Genomic DNA, 20,398 nt, shown 5'->3' with positions numbered 1-20,398 from the left:
TATGTGGAAGATCTTAATGTTACTATCAGGAATTCAAGCTTTTTAAAAGACTTAATATAATATTTCTTCAGGAAATGCATATCAGTAAAGATTTGTCCTGCATCAAGGCTTTGGAAACCAGGAAGTTACAGGTTGTGCTGGAAAGAAAATTACAGCTCAGTCCAGATTTGGCAGGGCTAGGGGAATGCTCTGCAGCAGCTGGGGACAGTGTGGTGAAGGCACTGCCATGCCGCCTCCAAAGGGGCTTTGGGTAGCATGGAAAGGGGGGAAATTGAAAAAGCTGCCTGCCACCTGGAAAAATCAATTGCAGAAGTAGACTTACACCACACTTTCCAGTGGCATAAATCTGCATCCGGGAGGTGTATTTTTTTTTTGGGGGGGGGGGGGGGGCCAAGCTGAAACCCTGGTGGAAGCCAATTAAAATCAGCTCCACACCTGGGAATGCCCCCAGCCTGCCACCTGCTATGTTGATGTGCCCTAGGATGCAAGCATAGCTCCCCGACGGCAGTCACTCCTGGATTTGGGCAACATGGAGCTGTGTAGTACCCACACACTGGCATCTTTGCCCCCTCTACCAACATAGATGCCCTTTACACCAGAGGGGTGGGGAAATGTTCTGGCAATGGCTTGGCTGGCCAAAAGGCCATAATAATAAATATCTATCTATCTATCTGTTCTGGCAATGGCCTCTGCTGCTCCCACAAGCCATTTCACCCGCGCCATCTGGATTGGATTCTTAGTGTTTAACATCTTCAGAAAAGTGAGTAGGTTTGTTGAAAAGAGTATAACAAAGGTCTTTTGTTCACTTTTAGTTTGTGACATGGCTGTTTGCTCTGCCGTGAGTCCCCCCCCCCCCCAGTTTTCTGTTCAAAAGGGAAGTCTTTTACAATGAAGCGTCCCGAGCTGAGCCAGTACACCATTTTGCCCAACCACCACTTCCTTCCTTGCTTCCTTGCAATCACCTTTATGGCATCTTTTTGTTTGTTTGTTTCCCATCTTTGATCTAGTGTTATTTCACTGGATTAAAGTTAGATCAATAGATATTCAGAGCTAATTTTAAAAAGCCCTTCAGTTTGCTCTTAATGTAATGGTGGAACTGGTGGAACTTCTGCATACCTGTCACTTCCTTGTTTCCTTGTTCCCGTTGTCTGTGGCCTTCTGCTGCTGGAAAGGAACCAAACACTGGATGTATTCTGCATGTTCATGGCTGAATGTAGGCCAGTGTTTCTCTTCTGTTCTACAGCATGCCTGTATGAGAGTATATATGTTTTGGATAACATCAAGTATCATGAATGAGGTAAAAGGAGCAGATATTGACCCAGCAGTATGTGATGCTCTCAGCTCAACTGGTTGTTGTGGGTTTTCCAGGCTGTGTGGCCGTGGTCTGGTAGATCTTGTTCCTAACATTTTGCCTGCATTTGTGGCTGGCATCTTCAGAGGTGTCTCACAGAGAGAAGTGTATAATCTCAGTCCTTAACAGAACAAAAAAGTATAGTCTCAGTCCTTAACAGAACAAAATTTTGCAGCTACAAGTGAAGATATTTTAGCAAAATTTGTCAAGTATTGCAAGTCTTTATATAAAACTTAATAACCCTGTCATAATAATAAATGAATGTATATCAGAGATTAAGATAGCAAAGTTATCTGAAGATCAAATGGGGTTGGCTAAATCTGTCCAGCAAAAAGAGATGCATGAGGGCAATTAAAGCTCTAAAGAAAAATGTTTCTAGATCCAGTTGCCCAATAGCATTTTAATATAGTCAATTCTTTAATGTCTTTAATATGCCGTTAATGATGACAACAAATGAAATCCTAGCAATTAATGAGTGATCTGACAGGAAGAGACAAATGGATCTTCTTATGTTAGACTTCATATCACTTTGGACGGCTGATAATAAGTTTTTTTATTTCAAATAAACTCTACCAATAATCCATTGCATAATATAACTGAGATTAACTAATTACACAAAAATAAAACAAGAAAGAGGAACAGAAAGAAAAAAGGGAAAGGAAGGAAGGAAGGAAGGAAGGAAGGAAGGAAGGAAGGAAGGAAGGAAGGAAGGAAGGAAGGAAGGAAGGAAGGAAGGAAGGAAGGAAGGAAGGAAGGAAGGAAGGAAGGAAGGAAGGAAGAGAAAAAAGAAAAAGGAAGAACAATCTCCAATCTTTAAAGCATAATTATCCATATACATCAAAATATAACGCTAGAGTCATACCTCGGGTTTTGCTGGTAATCTGTCTGGCAACGCTCGGCGAAACCCAAAACCGGCGAAACCCAAGGCTACGCCGTATGCGCATGCACTACTCAAACGGTGTAGCAAATTTACACAAACAGTGTAAATTTACGTCGTTTGTGTAAACGAAACCCAAGGCAACTGCCGAAACCCGAGGTAACAAAATGGCCGGGAGCGACCAGTGAAACCCGAAACCGGCGAAACCCGAGGTATGACTGTACACAATTTGTTACATCAGATTAACTTAAATTCCTCATACTTAATACATAGAATCTCAAAATTTTCCAGCTAAGAAGAAATTTTCTTCTGATTATCACTTATTATCTTATGAATTATATCTGAATGGGAGGAAGAGAAATACAGAATTATAAATATGTTTATTTTCAAAATTAAATAATATACCCAAATATACTATAAATTACATTTTTCTAGTTGATAATAATAATTATTATTTTATTATTTATTTGACTTCTATACCGCCTACCCCAGGAGGGCTCTGGGCAGTGTACAACATTTCAATATAACATAAATAATATTGTATGTTCTGTATGCCAATAAAGGCTTATTGAAATTATAACATAAATAAGCAAAAGGAGCCCTCTCAATAAATTAAATACAATATAAGATAAAATAAGGGCTCTAAGCATCGAATTAAAACCATTTAAAATACAGCATACAAAATGAAGTAAAATATAAATTAAAAATATAGCGTCCGGTCATCTAAAAACCCCTCTTAAGAGGGAACGGAAGGCCCAAGATGGAAAAGGGTCACAGATGATAAAAAGGGAGGAAGGGGCGCCATCAGCTGCCGGCATCTCCAAAGGCCCGGCGGAACAGATCGGTCTTACAGGCCCTGTGGAACTCTCCTAAATCCCGCAGGGCCTGGACAGTTGGAGGAAGAGCGTTCCACCAGGCAGGGGCCAGGGCTGTAAAAGCCCTGGCCCTAGTGGAGGCCAGCCGCATCATTGAGGGGCCGGGGACTACCAGAAGATTGGCCTTCGCCGAACACAGAGGCCGAACTGGGACGTACAGGGTCAGACGGTCCCGAAGGTACGAGGGTCCCAGTCCGCGTAAGGCCTTAAAGGTTAGAAGCAACACCTTGAAGGTGATTCAGAACTCAACTGGGAGCCAATAATAAGAAGTTTACATCAATTCTTGCAAATAGTGACTTCATTGGTATACAAGAAAACCAACCAGATTGGCTGTCTATAGGACTGAATAATGAAAGACATGTTAAAGGTCTTCTATACATTCCATTTTCTGAATATATCTGAACAAAAGGCTGTGTTTCTTTAGGGAGTTTTAATAGTTTAAAAATGTTTGGTTTATCTAATTATTTTCTCTGTCTAGTTTTTCTCTCCTACACCAATCTCCTCAGAGTCCAGCAGGTCTTTGTAATTCTATATCCTAAGAATAATACTTTCAGTATTCAGAGTGGTCCATATTATCTTTGCCACAGCCTTTAAGATAGTTCAGTATTATCCCCACCTTGTTGGTTGTATTTGAAACTGAGAGGAGGACTTGCCTAAAGCTCACTAGTGAATTCATGGCAGGAGTAAAACTTCAAACCAGGGAGCTTCAGATTTGTAGCCCAGTCTCTTATCCACTCTTTCCTGCCCCTTAATTTGTTCATGTGGACCAAGTTAAACAATTACTGGAGTGCCTGCAGACCACAACACCTACTGTTTAGCTTTTTGTTAGCACATGAAAGTTATCCAAAGAGGAGAAAAATGAGGCTCCATTTATAGCAGGGGTTTCTAACCTTTTTGAGTCTGCCCGTGCCTCTGGACCTCTAACCCAGCACGTTGGGTGCTGCCACAGAATGGCTGCCGCAGCTTGCCTTCAGTAACACAGAGAAGATCCTTGTGCTGTGGTGGCATCTGCTGCCAAAGCAATATTTTAAAAACTTTTCACAACCAATCAGATCTCCAGTGGTCAGTCAGAAGCCTTGCTTGGAAAAGCCCCAGTTGGTCCTGCCCATTTTCTAAAAAGACTTTGTGGCCTTCTGTTGTTGGTGGGTGCTATGATGCCCACAGGCACAATGTCTGGGACCCCTGGTTTAAAGCAACTGAGAAAAGGAAGGAGTAAAAACAAAATGAACATATTGTCTTAAACTATCCCTTAAGTGAGAAAAAAAATGGGTACCAAAAACTTTGACTACAGAATTAGTTGCCTTTTACTTCATGGCTAATAAGATAGGACTTTCTCATATCCCCCCAACCTCCTTTCATCTAACAGCCCCTAATGAATTCTCCTGTCTTTGGACTCCTGAAGTTTTCTATTTACTTCCTCTAACAAAGAGATCTATACTTGCAGAGGTTTTCAGTGGGATTCCAGTACTTTCACTTAGAAACTTTCCATGCCTTTCATTTTGGACATGACACACAGCTGTGACCTGGAAAGGACTTTTCTCTCATTTAGGCTGGCAGCCTATAAATCTGTTTTCTTTTGTAGTTGGCTGGGTCTCCAGCTAAAATGAAATCTTAAAAAATAATTCTTGTTCTGATCATGGACATTAACCTCTAAACATAAACGTGGAACACATTAGCTATTTTGTACTGAAGTTGTAAATTTTGCAAAGATTACCCTGCAGGATGAAGACTCATTTCACTCCATAAACTATTAATTGATAAGTTGTGGCATGATGCTTCTATTGGAAAATTAATAAATGATAGAACCACAGGGGGAAAACAAACTGGATTATTCTCTTATGAAATGGAGCGTTTTTATAACATTCAGCTATATCATTTTTAATGTAAAATTAGATGTGTGCAAAATTGAGATTTTTTTTAAAATGCAGAAAGTACAGAATTTTCTCTACCATACCAATGCTGGGGGGATAACTGATGAGCAGGTATGTGTTTGACTGTCTGACTTACTGGTATTTCAGATACATCTCTATTAGCTATCTGTTTTAGATGAAAACTTGTATATTCAGGTGGTGGTTAAATGCTTCATAAGAAAACCCTAAATTATGGAAATATTTACATTTTTCTCTATCCTATTTGTTTCCTTAGTTTTCTTTTTCAAATTGATTTGCTGCAGTGTTTTTCTTATTCCTGTGCTGCCTCTCTGGATTTAATTACCATACATACTCGAGTATAAGCCGACTTTTTCAGCACATTTTTAATGCTGAAACCCCCTCTCGGCTTATACTCGAGTATATATGGTAATTCCAAGATGGCGGCTGGGGCTGCTGTGGGGATCTGGTAAGCATGTTGTTGCTTTTTTTTCTAACTCACCAGAGAACCATAAGTGGTTCATTTGTGTTCCTAGAGTACTGGAAAGCTGCTCATCCCTAATGCAAACTCTGTTAAGCAACTCTATCTCATCTTGCTCCCAAATCTTCTGTTTTTAGCTGCTACTGAGTCAAGTTCGAAGGCTTATACTCGAGTCAATAAGTTTCCCAGTTTTTTGTGGTAAAACTAGGTGCCTCGGCTTATATTCGGGTCAGCTTGTACTCAAGTATATACGGTATGTATATCATTCAAGCAACTGGGAATCAAATAGTGAATGGGATGATATCCTAATATGACATAAGCCAGTGAGTTTAAGCTACATGCTGTTGTCACTGGAGCAGGCAAAGTTAAGTGATCACTTCTAAAGCCATCCCCCCCCCTAAAAAAAATCAGAGAGGGGTTTATACTTTTTGATTTCTGCTGAAAATATTTTTGATTTTATTAATCTGCAAACTAACATATTCAGCATCCACACCTTCTGATGTAAAATTAATAAAATGCATTCCAAATAATAGCATGACTAATTTCTTAATAGCTGTCATCTACCAGCCCACAAGGTGGCAATCTTTGTTTACACTATACTCTGTTTACACTATACAATCTCTGTTTATAATCTCTGCTTACACTGTACTGGTTGCAAAATAGCATCCCATAGTATTTGTGTATCTCTTGTCCAATGGAGGGACGTTCTCTTTATGACTTAGCAAACTTTGGCATTTCAAAAACTTTAGTGAATCATTAGACAACTTTCTATATGTGTAGAAATGTGCATATCAACATTACAATGTGCATACAGCATTACAATGAGGTGCCAAAGAGAAAACTTGTTGATATGCATATGGTTTTCTGCCTTGAAGGGGTGTTCTACACATTGCTCTTTCTGCATGTGCACATAAAAACGTAATGTTTGAATGCAGGAGACATGGCCTTTTTTTGCTCATATATATGCAAGGAGCTGGAGTGGTCTGAGAGTTCGAACAATGAATACTTGTTGTGGCTTACACAGATGTTGGGAGTATTAAGCAAGCCTTGGTGTGAGCGTTTGCGTGTAAAAATTGAGGTTGCTTTTATCTTTAGCGCACAGTTGGCTCCTTGTACAGCTTCCACAAACCTGATAAACAATTTTATTAAAGAGCCAGGCTGTAAAAATGTTGGTGAATTCTAGTGGATCGCTCAGTGCAACTTAATTGTTTTGAGTGTTCTCCCCATGTGAAAGTAAATAGTAAAAGATTTTGAAGAAAAGAATAAGAAAGCTGCAATGTTAGCATTACTGAATTTTTAAAGAAAATTGCTCTAGAAGCTAAAATACGGACTTTTTGTAAAAATATGGTAGAACTGCACTCCACTGAAAATATGTGCATTTGAAATTGGCTTGCTGTGATGTCTGTTGTTACTGGGAAATATAGTTTGGGAGTGACTGAGCATGTTATTGTAGCGATTGCCCATGTCAGTGTGTTCCAGGTACAGAAGAAGCCAAGCAAAGATCTTTTGCTTAGGTTGAGAATGAGGACTTGGTTGTTCACAAATATTCAAAAAGGATTTCCATACTGCGGCAGCAGTAAGCTGTTGGTCCTTACGTACCTGGGATGGGACAGAAAATAATGGCTGTAATTTACATGGAAGGTTTCTTAACATTAAGTATTAATGTTAAGCTAGTCTGTCATCAAAATACCTTCCTTATCCCACAAAAATCATGGTCATGACCCTTTCCTCCTGACCTTTGGGTCTTGAATTTCTTCAGTTATGGAGAACCTGTGTGCCACCACTGTAAGGACTGTTGCATGGCCTCTGGATCATCGAGGTGGAACCATGTCTCACCAACAGTTACAAGTTGTTCCAAAAGATTAACACTTGATTGCTCAAAATGGCGCAAAGCCAACTTGTTGTTGTCCACTTGCTTTTGTTTCTTGTTGACATTCAACATTTCGGCACCCACTTGGCTGACAGCTCCTGCATATCCAACTGCTTATGAATTATAAACCCAACACATTCCTTGGATATACCTTCACAGATGAGTTTGATGGGCACTTGTCACTGAATGGCTGCATCATATCGGCTCAGTCGGCTTTTTTCCATCTGCGGCAGGCACGGCTATTGGCCCCGTACCTCTCCCATCCTGATCTAGCCACTGTGATTCACGCAACGGTCACTTCTAGGTTAGACTACTGTAACTCGCTCTACGCAGGCTTGCCTTTAGCCTTGATCCGAAAATTGAAACTCGTACAGAACGCGGCAGCCAGGCTTCTTACGGGAGCATTGAGCAGGCTGCCGATCAAGTACCGGGTCATGTTTAAAGTGTTGGTCTTGACTTTCAAAGCCATTCACGGCCTTGGACCTCCATACCCACGAGACCGCCTCTCCCCATATCGCCCCGCTAGGCCCCTCCATTCATCGGAGGAGGATCTTCTGGTGATCCCTGGCCCTAAAGCTATCAGGCTGGCCTCTACAAGGGCCAGGGCTTTTACAGCCCTGGCCCCTACCTGGTGGAACAGGCTTCCAAGGGAGCTCCGCAGGGCCTGTAAGACGGACCTGTTCCGCCAGGCATTTGGCCAACCTGATTAAAAACATTGCTGCCATTTCATCTGGCCTCCCGTGGGCATAAAGGTGGGGAAGGGGGAGGATGACGCCATCTGACGAGATATGGTTCCGGTTTTTATTCTTATTATTGCGAATTAGTTTTTATGGTATGTTTTTAAGTTGTTTTATCATTGTTGTTCACCGCCCTGAGCCCCTAGGGGGAGGGTGGTTTAGAAATCAAATAAACAAACAAACAAACTCATCGATTTCTTTGGAGTTTTCTTATTTATTTATTTTCTTCTGAAGGAACAGGAACTCATGGCAGCTCAGAATTCAGCACTGGAAAATGTCATACCTTTTGTTGACATGGTTCCGTCAGTGATCTGAAAAATCCTCAAAAATTAGCACTACAATCATGCAAACTGGTATTTTACAATATTAAAGAACATTCTTTCTAGATACGGTGACAAAATAACACTCAGATTTTGCAAAGTGGGCTGGGCCAAAAACTTTCCAGCACCCCCTCTTGTATCTTTCAATTCTGATATAACCTAAAATGATTCCCATCATTCACATGTCTTTTTTGCTATCCTATCCTTGAACCTTGCAGTTAGAATTTTCTGGGAGTGATCAACTGTTCTGGTCATATAAAATAACCAACTGTGCTTAATATATGGACAATCTTAAGGATTGGCCTTTGTTTGGAGCTGCCTTTATGAGTGCTTTGTTAGAGGTTAGGAATGAGGGCGATGTCTACAGTTGCAGTTGTGATTGACCTTTTTCAGATGTGTGTACTTTCATCATGTGGATAGACACCTCTCTTCCACAGAAGTTGTGGAAAACTACTTTGGAAAGTTTTAGCAATCAGACTAATGCCTAGCTAGAAGCGGAAGGAATAGAAACGTGCTTGTCTGAATTTCTTTTACTTTAGCATTTGCTCTAGGCCCTGCTATCCATTGGAAATCTCTTTCAGTTTTGTTGTCCCTGTACGCGTTGGCTCGGAGAAAGCATAGGGTTATACAGATTCTATCCTGCTGATGCAGTTTCTTCTTTTAGAGTCTCAGCTGGGAAAATTGGCTCTCCGGCAAAGGCCTGGACTGCTAATCATCAACATTCTTACAAGTGAATTCCCTTCTGTTTATTTTGCTTTGATAATCCACAAGGCTAACTGAGAAGAGAAACAGATCTAGTTGTAAGAAATAGATATTCTGTGGCTTATCTATTTTGGGTGCTGTTTATATATATAATTTTATGTGGGGCGACACGAGTGCCAAGGAGCGTGTGGCGTAGTGGTTAAGTGCTTGCACTGTCATTCACACAGTCAGGAGTTCGAGCCCCTTGGGGGTCAGATATCCTGGCAGCTGGCTCATGGTCAACTCAGCCATCCATCCATTTCTTGGTTGGTAAATGAGTACCCAGCTCATAGCTAGGGGGTAAAGAATAGCCGGGGAAAGCAATGGCAAACTACCCCACAAAGAGGCTTGCCTATAAAATCACTGCTCGCAGTGGTACCCCAGGGTGGAACACGACTGAAGGGGAAACTTTACCTTTTTTCCTTAAATGAGTGCCTGCAGTTCTTGTTTGCGAAATCCTTTCTGCTAGATGGGGTGACATTGCGTTGTGCAGGGGCCTAGTTTGTTTCAAAAATTACATTCCCCGAGCCATTTGGTGGAGAATGGAGTGGCCATCAAGTACACTGATGTTTGCCACTAGTCCTCTAAAGCACTATTTCCTAACCTGTTGGTTATGAAGCCTCTGAAAATGGGTTGTGAGCCACCCCTTCCAAATGGCTGCTCCTCCCCTTTGGGTTTCTTAGAATCTTAGAAGGGTTTGGAGGGAATAATGGAGAAAGAAAGGATGGTCAGTTGCTGGAATGTCACTTCCTTATGCAAAGGCTGTTAGAATGCCACTTGCTTGGGATTCATAGTGTGGTATTACTTGGTTAGCCATTGTAGAAAATGGAGTGTTCAACTAGATGAGTCCCAAAGGTTGTAGTTTTTCTAGGGCACCAAAAACCTTGGGCTGGTGGGTCTTGTAGGTCATCATACTGAGAACCACTGACTAAAGTGTACATTTAAAATTAACAAAATTGGCTTGGTAATCTTGAGTGATTATGCTGCCTTAACTGTGTTCTGGCATTTTGCATCTTGATTGGTAGAATCATATTGCAACAAAAGTCTCATTACGGATTTCATTGGCATTGCTTATTTTTTCTCCATGATGAATTAGAAAGTAAGTTTATTATATATGCTTGAGAGAGCTTTAATTTTTAGGAATAAAAATTGCATACTTTGAAATGAGGAACTAATAAATGAAAGCTACTAGCGAGGTCTATTTAGTTTTTGCAGATAATGTTTCGCTCCTGATACTTTGGAGGTACCATCTCTTAGTAAAGCTCTTAATGCTTCAAAAAAAGTCTCCATCTGCAGATAATTAAACATTTTTAAAAAACTGTAAATCTCATTTGTGGTCTTCAAAAATACATATCAATATGCTGAGCAAGTTGATTAAAATTTGAGGGAGGTTATCTTTTTCATGCCACAGGAACAAGATGACAGTCATATCATATATGAACTTTGGTTTGTTTACATGCAAAAAAATCTTATTGCCATCTAGACCTTTTCCAGGGCTTTGCAAAACAGAATTAATGAATTGTGACTGGATAGTCCAAACACTGTATCTTGAATAAATAATTCAGATTAAGTAATTTTTGCACAGTTTCTTTTTACTCTCTGGTTTTCGACGGGAGTGGGGGGAATAAAATATTCTGGCTCCACTATCCTAGACAGTGCAAAGATATTGAAGCCCTACACTCAGCCACAGAATTTCATTTTTCTGCTCCTTGAACTCCTGATAGTTCATCAGGTACTGCTTGCATACTCCCATATCTTTGGAACCATAATTTTTAATGAAAAAAAAATGGCTTCTGTGATTCTCATCAGACTGACTTGTGTGCAGATTTTCCATTTTTTAGCACTCTTACTGGATCACAGCATATGTTCACCACTGAGTGATTCAAACAGTTTCATGTGATCTGTAGTATCAGTCAGCAAAACCTCCGTAGCTTTCGTTAGTTCTTCTTCTTTTTTTAAAAGGAATTAGAAGTTTAGAACTAAGACTGTATCCTTTCTCGATGCTACCCAATAATGAAATAAATGGAGTTGGGTTGTCTTCTCTGGGCTACTGTGACTCAGTTGCCTAACAGGCAACAACACAGAATGCTTTCGTGTGCGTTAAAACTGTGGTTCCCCAGTTTGGGAGGAAGTCTCTACGACAGCTTTATCTTCTTTGTGGTCTGTGCCCTATCCTTTCTAAGGCTTGCTGGTAAAGTACAAGGGCCAGAGGTGTTAGCAGACTTTTATATGCTTTATACTGACAGAGGCTTGGGGTTTCTTTTACTGTCAGTACAGCCCCTTTTGCAAACTTTGAAGTCACCTATAATAGACACACGTACTGTGTTTCCCCAAAAATAAGACAGGGTCTTATATTATTTTTTGCATCAAAAGATGCACTGGGGCTTATTTTGGGGGTAGGGCTTATTTTAGGGGAAATACAGTACCTTCACAATTCATTAAGGCGGGCTCTTGGCAGCCCTGTTGCTTCCCCATCACTTGTGATGCAAGCTGCATCCTCATTGGCTGGGAGCACTCTGCTGGATCACACCATCCTGATCTGTAACTACCGGTAGGGCTTATATTTTAAGCCTCTTCCAAAAATCCTGAAAAATCATGATAGGGCTTATTTTCGGGGTAGGGTTTATTTTCGGGGAAACACGGTATAGAGAGCGGCTATTTCCACCTTACTGCACAATCTTAGGCAGGGTTATACCCTTTTAAGTCCACTGTCTTCAGTGGACTTAGATTCGAAGGATGTTTACGACTGCACAGCGAATAAGATACAGCTGGTGGTGCTGGTCACCTTTCTGGGTGAGGAGCAGTGCACGGCTTTCTCTTGCCTGTCTCTGCACTCCTGAAGTAGGAATCTGTCAACCTGCGCATAGTCTACTGTCCTGTACCTTTCGACAAATAGCAATTTCCTGTTGCTCAGTTGTACCTCTCTGTTCTTTTTTGTAGAAGTGTCCTTCCCTCCACCCCAGCATTGTGAATTCTGCCTGACTTCACACTGAAGCAAAATTTCCAGCTGCAGAGTATGCCTCTAAAATGTCCTGGGAAGTGTTGGGTCCCTGTGACTAGTATACACTTGCCTACACAATCATGGACTGGAAAAACCTTCATGCCAAATGGCATATGCAGAGCAAGAACCAGTGTTCACATGACAATAACAGTACTAAGTGAAAGTGTTTGGAACACGTCCCCAAATGCTAAGCTTAATGCTACAGAGTGCCAGTGGGCTTCCGGCCATCCATTAACTTGCATCACTTTCTCTGGATTTCTGTTGGTGGGAGTGTGGGGGGATTTCAGGTGTTCAGTCATGTGCCAGTATTTTAATTAAAATTAAACTTGACCTGTGTTACGCTAAGTAGACTCGCAACCTAGTGTGGACTGGGGTGGGGCAGAATATAACTGTGTCAGGAAGTCTTCAAGGAAAGGATAATTGTGCCAGGAATGCCCTGGGTATAAAATAGCTGCAGTCCTATAGCTAAACTCCTCCTGTGGAGCTTCTGTGTTTTCGGTTACAGTCTGGAGAAACAAGCTGCTATGTTCCAGAAAAGCTTTAACAATCTAATGCTTTCGAACTGAGGGAAAAATGCTAAAATAAGGAGGTAAAAGCAAGCCAAATTGCTTACAATAACATTTGGTTACTGAAATTTTCCAGATGAATATTAAGTATGCCATCAAACTGCAATCTAACATACTCCATATCCATGAAAATTTGAATTATACTTACTGCATTGAGCTAACATTTGTACATTAAACCCAGCTTTCTGGCTGTTGCTTGATAGCTGAAGAATCACGTTGTGTTAGGTTGTGCCAGCTGGTGTCTGCAGTTTGCCTCATGATGGTAGACAATACTAGGTGAACCTGATTGGTACTTTTTAGCTCTGTAACTGTGTATGTATAGAGGCAGAATAGGTAGCCCTCTGAGCATCTTGGGAGTTTAAAATGAGCTTCAGGACAATGGAGTACATGTTTTTCTTTCCTCCTACCTAGCTGATAAACATCTGTAAAATAGATTATTTCTGCATGCCCCCCCCCCCTCGTTTGCTTGAAGGTCATAGGCAAGAGAATCATTGTCATTGCCTGGTACTAGTGGTCTTTATTGTGTTTTTTAAAGAATTCAACAGTCCATTAACTTTTAGAGACACATCATTTAAATGCTGATTTATTATCAACAAGTTATGTCCTTTTTCAGAAGGAAGAAACAGTCAGAGCTTGTGAGCAACAAAATCTCCTCAGGTGAGACAGGTTTTTCAGTTCTAATAACCTGAGCCTTTACCAGACACAGCAATATTTCTCTTTCAGCCACAGTAGTCTGAGGATATAAATTGAATCCCAAGTAGATGATTAGATGGCATTAGTTTAGCTATGCTGTACCAGATTCCACAGGGCAACAAACAGTAACTGAGACAGCAGTTCAATTAAGATTGTGGTATAAATAAATCCATTGTGGGGAAACAGGCTTCTGGTTGTAAAACCTTTTCTGGAGGCAGGACCACACGATACTGGACAATCAAGTACACTACAGGATGCAGTTCCACTAGGAATCCTGAGAGCATTCCTCTCCCTTCCTAATTTTTCCATGAAACAGCACTGAACAAGGATTATTGCTTCTATGAGACATTGTTCTGTTACTACAGGAGTGGCATCATTTTTTCCCAGGCTGTGGCTTAAACAAGCAAATGTTTCTCTTGGACATGATAACAGCAAGCTTCTGCGCAGGTTGCCGGCACCCTGGGCATGAGCTGCTTTGATTGGGTAATTGTGGCCAACTAATGTGATGTAAGTAGCTAATAGGGCTGTGTTTGGTAAGCAGACTTGATCATGACTAAGCTAAAATATGCGTAAGCATGGGTTGTTTGGTATGGCCATTTGCATTCCTCACAGTGGGGAAGGAATGGGTATCTCATTTGGTAATTACCAATGTTCAGGGATTCAACTACTTTGGGGGGATTTTTTAGGTGTATCAGTAGCAGGACAGCAAAAATGCTATCCATGTAGTCAGTGGTTGTAGTGGGTAATACCTCCTCTCTTTCCCCAGCCTAAGCGATGGCATAGGGTGGGTGTGAGAATAAAGTTGGATAATTCAGTTTATACTCTCTTAGGAAGGATAGGGAACAAATGTAATAAATAATAAAATGGAGAGTATGTAGTAATAGGCTACCGTGAAAATTACAGAGATATCCCGAGGTGGTCTTAAATATGCAGTTTCAGTCAACTGCACTCCAAATTGATTGTTTTTGACCAGGATTTCACTGTCTTCATAATATATAGGCCATCTGCCTGCTATTAGCTCTTTGTTCTCTGTGTCAGCTTTAGAAAAACTGCAGTGTAATAAAGTTTTATAGGGCTTAACTTTTAGGCTTCATCCAAGCAAGCAGCAGATTCTTGTTCTTGTGCCAAAGAATACGTCAGTAGGTAACCGTGTATATTCATACCAGTGGCCCAATAAGCGCCAAATCTTGACTTCTCACAAAGTTTACAGAGCTCATATGCGGGCATTCAAATTTGCTGGAAAATATTTCCCCTCGACCCTTTTACCTCTCCCTCCCCTCAACACAGCAAAAAACAAAAGTGTTGGCCTGCACATTCATAGTGATTTAAAATCTTGGGCAAAACTATCCCTTATTTCTGTCCACTGCATCATCACTAAGAGGAAGGAGAGGTACACCCGGATTCAGTCTGGAGATCCTCAACAAATCAGTGCTATGATAGCACTGGCCTTGGACAGTCCAACCTGAGAACTGATGACCCGTGTAACTGAGGAGGAGTAGTAGTAAGTTTATCGTCTTGGCTGTAGGCCTTCTAAATCAGTGGTGTAGTTGTTAAGAGCAGGTGCATTCTAATCTGGAGGAACCCGGTTTGATTCCCAGCTCTGCCGCTTGAGCTGTGGAGGCTTATCTGGGGAATTCAGATTAGCCTGTGCACTCCAGCACACGACAGCTGGGTGACTTTGGGCTAGTCACAGCTTTTTTGGAGCTCTCTCAGCCCCACCTACCTCACAGGGTGTTTGTTGTGAGGGCGGAAGGGAAAGGAGATTATAATCCCCTTTGAGTCTCCCTTTGAGCCTCCACTTTCCTCATACACAAACATAGTAATATTAAAACCAATACAAAAAACACTCCGTATATACCAATACAGTTAAAAAGAACTTAATTAGCACTGATACAAATATCCATGACAAATAATAAAACATATCATCCTTACACCATAAGCAGCCTAATTTGCATGAGCAAAAAGTGCTACTCAGTTGGAAACGTATGAATCTCCATTGGACTATAGACAAAACAATTTCCCAGTGTTGTTAATATAAAAGTCCTTTAATATATTTGGTCCTTATTTCATCATAAAGAGGGCACTCCAAAACAGAATGCAGAATGTCCTCATCTGCCTCACTGCCACAAATACATCTATGGTTAGATACCAGCACATTACTGCATTGTGCACTATACACTGCTGTTGGTATAGTAACTGAGTAGGGACAAGGCAGAAGTGGGGAGCCCTGGTCTGGCAAGATGGTTCAGCTTGTCTGAAAGGGTGAGAAATGTTTGTATGATTAGATTAAATGTTCTTCTGCCCCCGCCCCCCCCGCCCCCCGGTGACTGAGTTGTTTTGCTGTACCCCTGCACAAAACAGAAACCCCTAAAATTCCAGGAGGAACAGTTGTTCATGTATTGGAAACACAGAGAGCTACACTACAATCCTGGGAAATATAATTTTGACTGGTTTGGCTGCACCTTGGGACTGAATTATTTGAGGGTCAAATGTTTAATTGAGGCTTGCGCTCTTTAATACTGGGCATTTGGAGTCGAAGTTGACTTGGCGGGCAAAGTAGTTCTGTGATGTTTCTTAGGTTCACATATCCGAAAAGAGACGGAATAGTCTTTTTCTTTGCTACCAGCAGGAGCCTGTGTTTCATCCTCGGCAGCTTTTGCCAAGTTTAGAACTGTAGGGGGCCAGATAAGTATCTGCACATACATAAGCTTTTCTTTTATGCTTGACAAGGATGTCTTGCTTATCAGCAGTCTTCACTGTTCTGGTTGGCACTTTATTTTGTAACATACTACTTCTCTTAAGATTCTCGTGAGACATCTGAATACAGCAGATGTGTAGGAATGGCTGTTATCTATGGTCCACCTTTATTTCTCAGATGGTGTGGTAGGACTTGGAATCTTTTTTTATATTCACGGTAAGTGTCAATGAAGCAGGAGGATTAGTCTGTGACTTAACTATAAGCTAGACAAGATGCTTCAGCTTGGTGCGCTCCTGCTGCCAATAAGAGCCCCCCCTCTTGTCCAGTGTTACCATTCCCACTCTGGTAATGCCTGGGGGAATTTACCTCATGATATGATACTGCAGCATTCTGTGTTTCCCTCTTCTGTGTCACTAATTGCCAGTGGTATATGCTAGAACAGTGCAGAAGGTCATACCATGAGGTAAAATCTATCCGATAGGTAGAAAACCTGCAAGAACTCTCACGAGTCACTTTACTTTCCTCTGTATTCTCTTCTCCGCACTATTTCCTCCTTCCCTCCTTCTGGCAGTCCTCATATTCTCTTCTCTTTATTTACTATTTTTTTCCTTCCTACTTACATAACCATCCTTCCTTTTATTTGCCCCTCCCGACCATTGTTCAGCTTTGTTTACATTTACACCCACTGTTCTCCCTACTGAGGACTCAAAGCAGCTTACATCATTCTCCTCTTTTCCATTTTATCTTCACCACAGCCCTGTGAGGTAGATCAGGCAGACATGGAGTGGGCCATGGTCACCCAACAAGGTTCCATGGCAGAGTGGGGATCTGAACCTGGATCTCCCATATCCCAGTCTGACCTATCCACTACACCCCGCTGGGTCTCAGCACTCCTTCCTTTCTACCCCACCAGCTGCTCCCTGGGGGAAAAACAAACCTGGCCAAGTCGGAGTAGTCCTGCATCAGCAAGTTGCTCAAGTACATTGTGAGTTGGTTTCTGCTCAGCCTGGCCAAATCATGCAAACTGTGTGGAAGCTGCTGCTGCTGCTGGAGTCAGACAAGTTGTGCAGCATCAAATTGTCTGGTAGCCGCCATGGCACCTCGGTGAGTTCTGCAAATTGCAGGGTAGCAAGTTGCCTGGCAGTAGCTTCTGGGCCTGACCTCAGTGAGTTTTGCTCTAGGGCAAAATGTGTGTGTGGCGGGGTGTTCACTCTTTTCACTTGGGTAGTTGGTGATGTGGAAAGCAGCAAGGAATAAAAAGAGTTTGGCGATCGGAGCAAAACTGCCCAACTGCAGGAGGACCCGTTGTGGAGTTACTGCAGGGGTAGGGAGAGTCAAGAGGTAAGGAAGTCATGATCTGACTGTGCATTGAAATGACTTACCTTGGTTCAGGCCAGGTACTGAATGTTTGACACTGACCAATCTAGGGCTTCCATCTTCCTGTTTGGAATGAGCCCAAAAGTAAAGGAAACCCTTTAGATGTCTTAACATAGACAGGAATAAAATTCCCTTCCTACCTTTTCCCCCTTATTATTTGCTTCTTCTTTTGCTTTTATTTTTCCTCTATTCCACTGCTTCAACCTGCTGATAGAGAGGGGAGTTCTGCTAATTCAGGAGATTTCAAATTGTCTGTGTTTCTTTATGTTTGGGCTCTGAATATATGTATTAATAGCTGTTTTGGCTGTGTTTTTGTTTTTCAGCATTGAGTTTGATCGGGACTGTGACTATTTTGCCATTGCGGGTGTAACAAAGAAGATCAAAGTCTATGAATATGGCACAGTCATCCAGGATGCAGTTGATATTCATTACCCTGAGAATGAAATGACCTGTAATTCCAAAATCAGGTATGTGCCTCCTTTCTTGCCTTTTGAGTTAAAGTATGGCAATGGTGTGTTGTGCCGTTGCTGCCCTCCTCTGTTGCACACCATATATAGCCTGCATTGCATCATTGGGTCTATACTGTGAGGGGATAGCTCTTCTAACAGGTCTGTTTATTTATTCCAGAAGTATACATCTCTTTGCTTCGAAAAAAGGTCACATTATCTCTATATGCTGATAACGTTGCCTGAGATATCACATAGAATCTCAACAGGTTTTTAAACTAAGCTGTACATTTTCAATTTAATTAAACCATGCTGAGCAGTTTCCCCCTGCCATTCAGTACCATATACTCAGCCCACAATTGCCCATTTTCTGGCAATAATAATGAAACATTTATATAGCACCAGAGGAGTAGCTGGGTCAGAGTGCGCCAGGTGCGCACTCTGTGTTTTCTGCCCCTCCCCCTCCACAGCGCCCTGCCCCCCCCCCCTTACCTTAGTTCAGCCTGGAAAAGTGGCCTGTACCCTTCAGGCTGAAAACGGCCTGGTGGGAACTACACTTCCCATGAGACCCTGGGGCTCACAAGGTCTCCTGGGAAGTATAGTTCCCACCAGGTCGTTTTCATCCTGAAGAGAACAGGCCACTTCTCCAGCCTGCACAGTTTCACTAAGGTAAGTGGGGGGTGGGGTGATTTTACGCCCTCCTCCCCCTGGTAGCTCTGCCTCTGTATAGCGCTTTCTAATGTTTCAAGTATTTCTCGTGTGTTATCTTTAGAAACATGTGAGAGGTCAACATTATTACCCACATTTTGCAGGTGGGGAACTGAGAAGATTGACAGAAAAAAGGTGTTTGAACTGGGGACTTCCCAACATATATATTATGCTCAGATGTCAGTGGACTCAGTAGGATAAATTGCTTGGACATGTTCTTTGTTGGACTGATGGCAACGGTGTGATAGAAAATAGAACTTGGCTGTGTAATCAGTATACTGCATATTTTAATGCTGTATGTGAAACATTTCTCCATCTTTTTTATATTCACTTATATTCATTTTCTTAATCTACAACCTCCTCCTAAACCTTAATTGGATAGAGTTCTTAAGAGTGTTAGCTTTTTCCTATGATTATAACAGAGGGAAACTCAAGTCCTGTAATACAAGAGTTTGATACAAAATAGTAGCAGTTTTAAATTATGTTATTTGCACCCGAGAATCCATGCATGGCTAGTTGTGGCTCGGAGAGTCTTGCATCCTAATTAGTATACCTAAAGCTACAGAGTGCCAGCTTCTTAATGGGTTCATGGTATAGTGAAAGCAGCATAAATGAATAGCAAGGCAATTTCACTTGCCTCAGTTACAGAGTTCTGCTCTCCAAATAACTTGAGTTTGCAAGCAAATCAAAAACCTTGCACCTCCTTGGGCTAGAAGCAGACAACATTCAGATCTATAAAAACACACTTCTTGTGAAGATCAGGTAATATTGAATAACTTGTACTTGCCTTGTGACAACATTGTGAAGTGTTTGTTTCTTCTCTGTGCCTGAACATGGTGATATGCCAGAGGGGCTTTTTGTGCGACTCTCATCCGAGTAAAGGACAACAACTGTTAAAGTGTGTGTGGGATGGAAACCAGGAGTAGCTGAATGGGAAGCTATCAAAAGGGGCAGCGTAGCAGCGTCTGAAGAGAAGTAGATTAAATTTATCTCACTGTAATACTATCTTGTAAAAACTACATGTGAGAACTGACCCCTAGGAATCTTGCAGGTAAAGGGCTTCTTCATTGACAACCTAGAACCGTGGTGGCAAACCTTTGGCACTCCAGATGTTATGGACTACAATTCCCATCAGCCCCTGCCAGCATGGCCAATTGGCAGGGGCTGATGGGAATTGTAGTCCATAACATCTGGAGTGCCAAAGGTTCGCCACCACTAACCTAGAAGTAGGAAGTATGGAATGGCTTGTGGGTCTCCTCCTAGGTTTTAAAGGCACTGACATGTCTCAAGAAAGGGGAAACATCTGATTCCAATGCCATGCTTAATTTTGTGCATATGTGATTCAGTGAATGATCAAAATGTGATGAGTGTCAGCATGTTTTAGTTTATTTCCCTGCTTATTGGGTCTACACAAGTGAGCGCTGGTCATCTTGCCACAGGAGGGTTTTTATCCCATTAAAAAGACATAATGAAGGGAGCTGTATAAAGAAGTATGCTGTGCTCAGGGTGCAAGTGGAACACTTTAGAGGGCTGATCAAACGTTCTTTCCGCTCAGCATCTATCTGCGGACTTTGTAACGTGCCAAGTAAAATGAAATGGAGAAAGGGTAAGCAAGGGAAAGGCGTTCATAATACAGAAACAGTGACATTATACTGGCTGAAATGGGGAGGGCGGTCCATCCCTGAACTTCAAGGAGTACTCACTAGCCTGGAAGTAAAATCTTAGCTAGTAAAAATGCATTATGACACCACAAACCCATCCCTTACAATGGCCAATAAATGTGTGGCAG

At 41.7% G+C, this 20,398-nt stretch overlaps 1 protein-coding gene across 2 annotated transcripts in view; it reads left to right on the top strand.

Annotated features, from left to right (window-relative positions):
• The window catches only part of COP1 (COP1 E3 ubiquitin ligase), a 181,474-nt gene that overhangs the window by 52,534 nt on the left and 108,542 nt on the right, over positions 1-20,398 (top strand). For both annotated transcript variants that reach the window (XM_048497500.1, XM_048497499.1), the window contains exon 12: positions 17,779-17,922. In XM_048497500.1, coding sequence (XP_048353457.1) covers positions 17,779-17,922 — 144 coding nt within the window. The remainder of the gene's footprint in view (positions 1-17,778; positions 17,923-20,398) is intronic.

The sequence above is a fragment of the Sphaerodactylus townsendi genome, linkage group LG05 (genome assembly GCF_021028975.2).
Source record: "Sphaerodactylus townsendi isolate TG3544 linkage group LG05, MPM_Stown_v2.3, whole genome shotgun sequence".
Lineage (NCBI taxonomy): Eukaryota > Metazoa > Chordata > Lepidosauria > Squamata > Sphaerodactylidae > Sphaerodactylus > Sphaerodactylus townsendi.
Note: the sequence above shows the minus strand (reverse complement) of the source record. Positions and strands in the feature narration are given on the sequence as shown.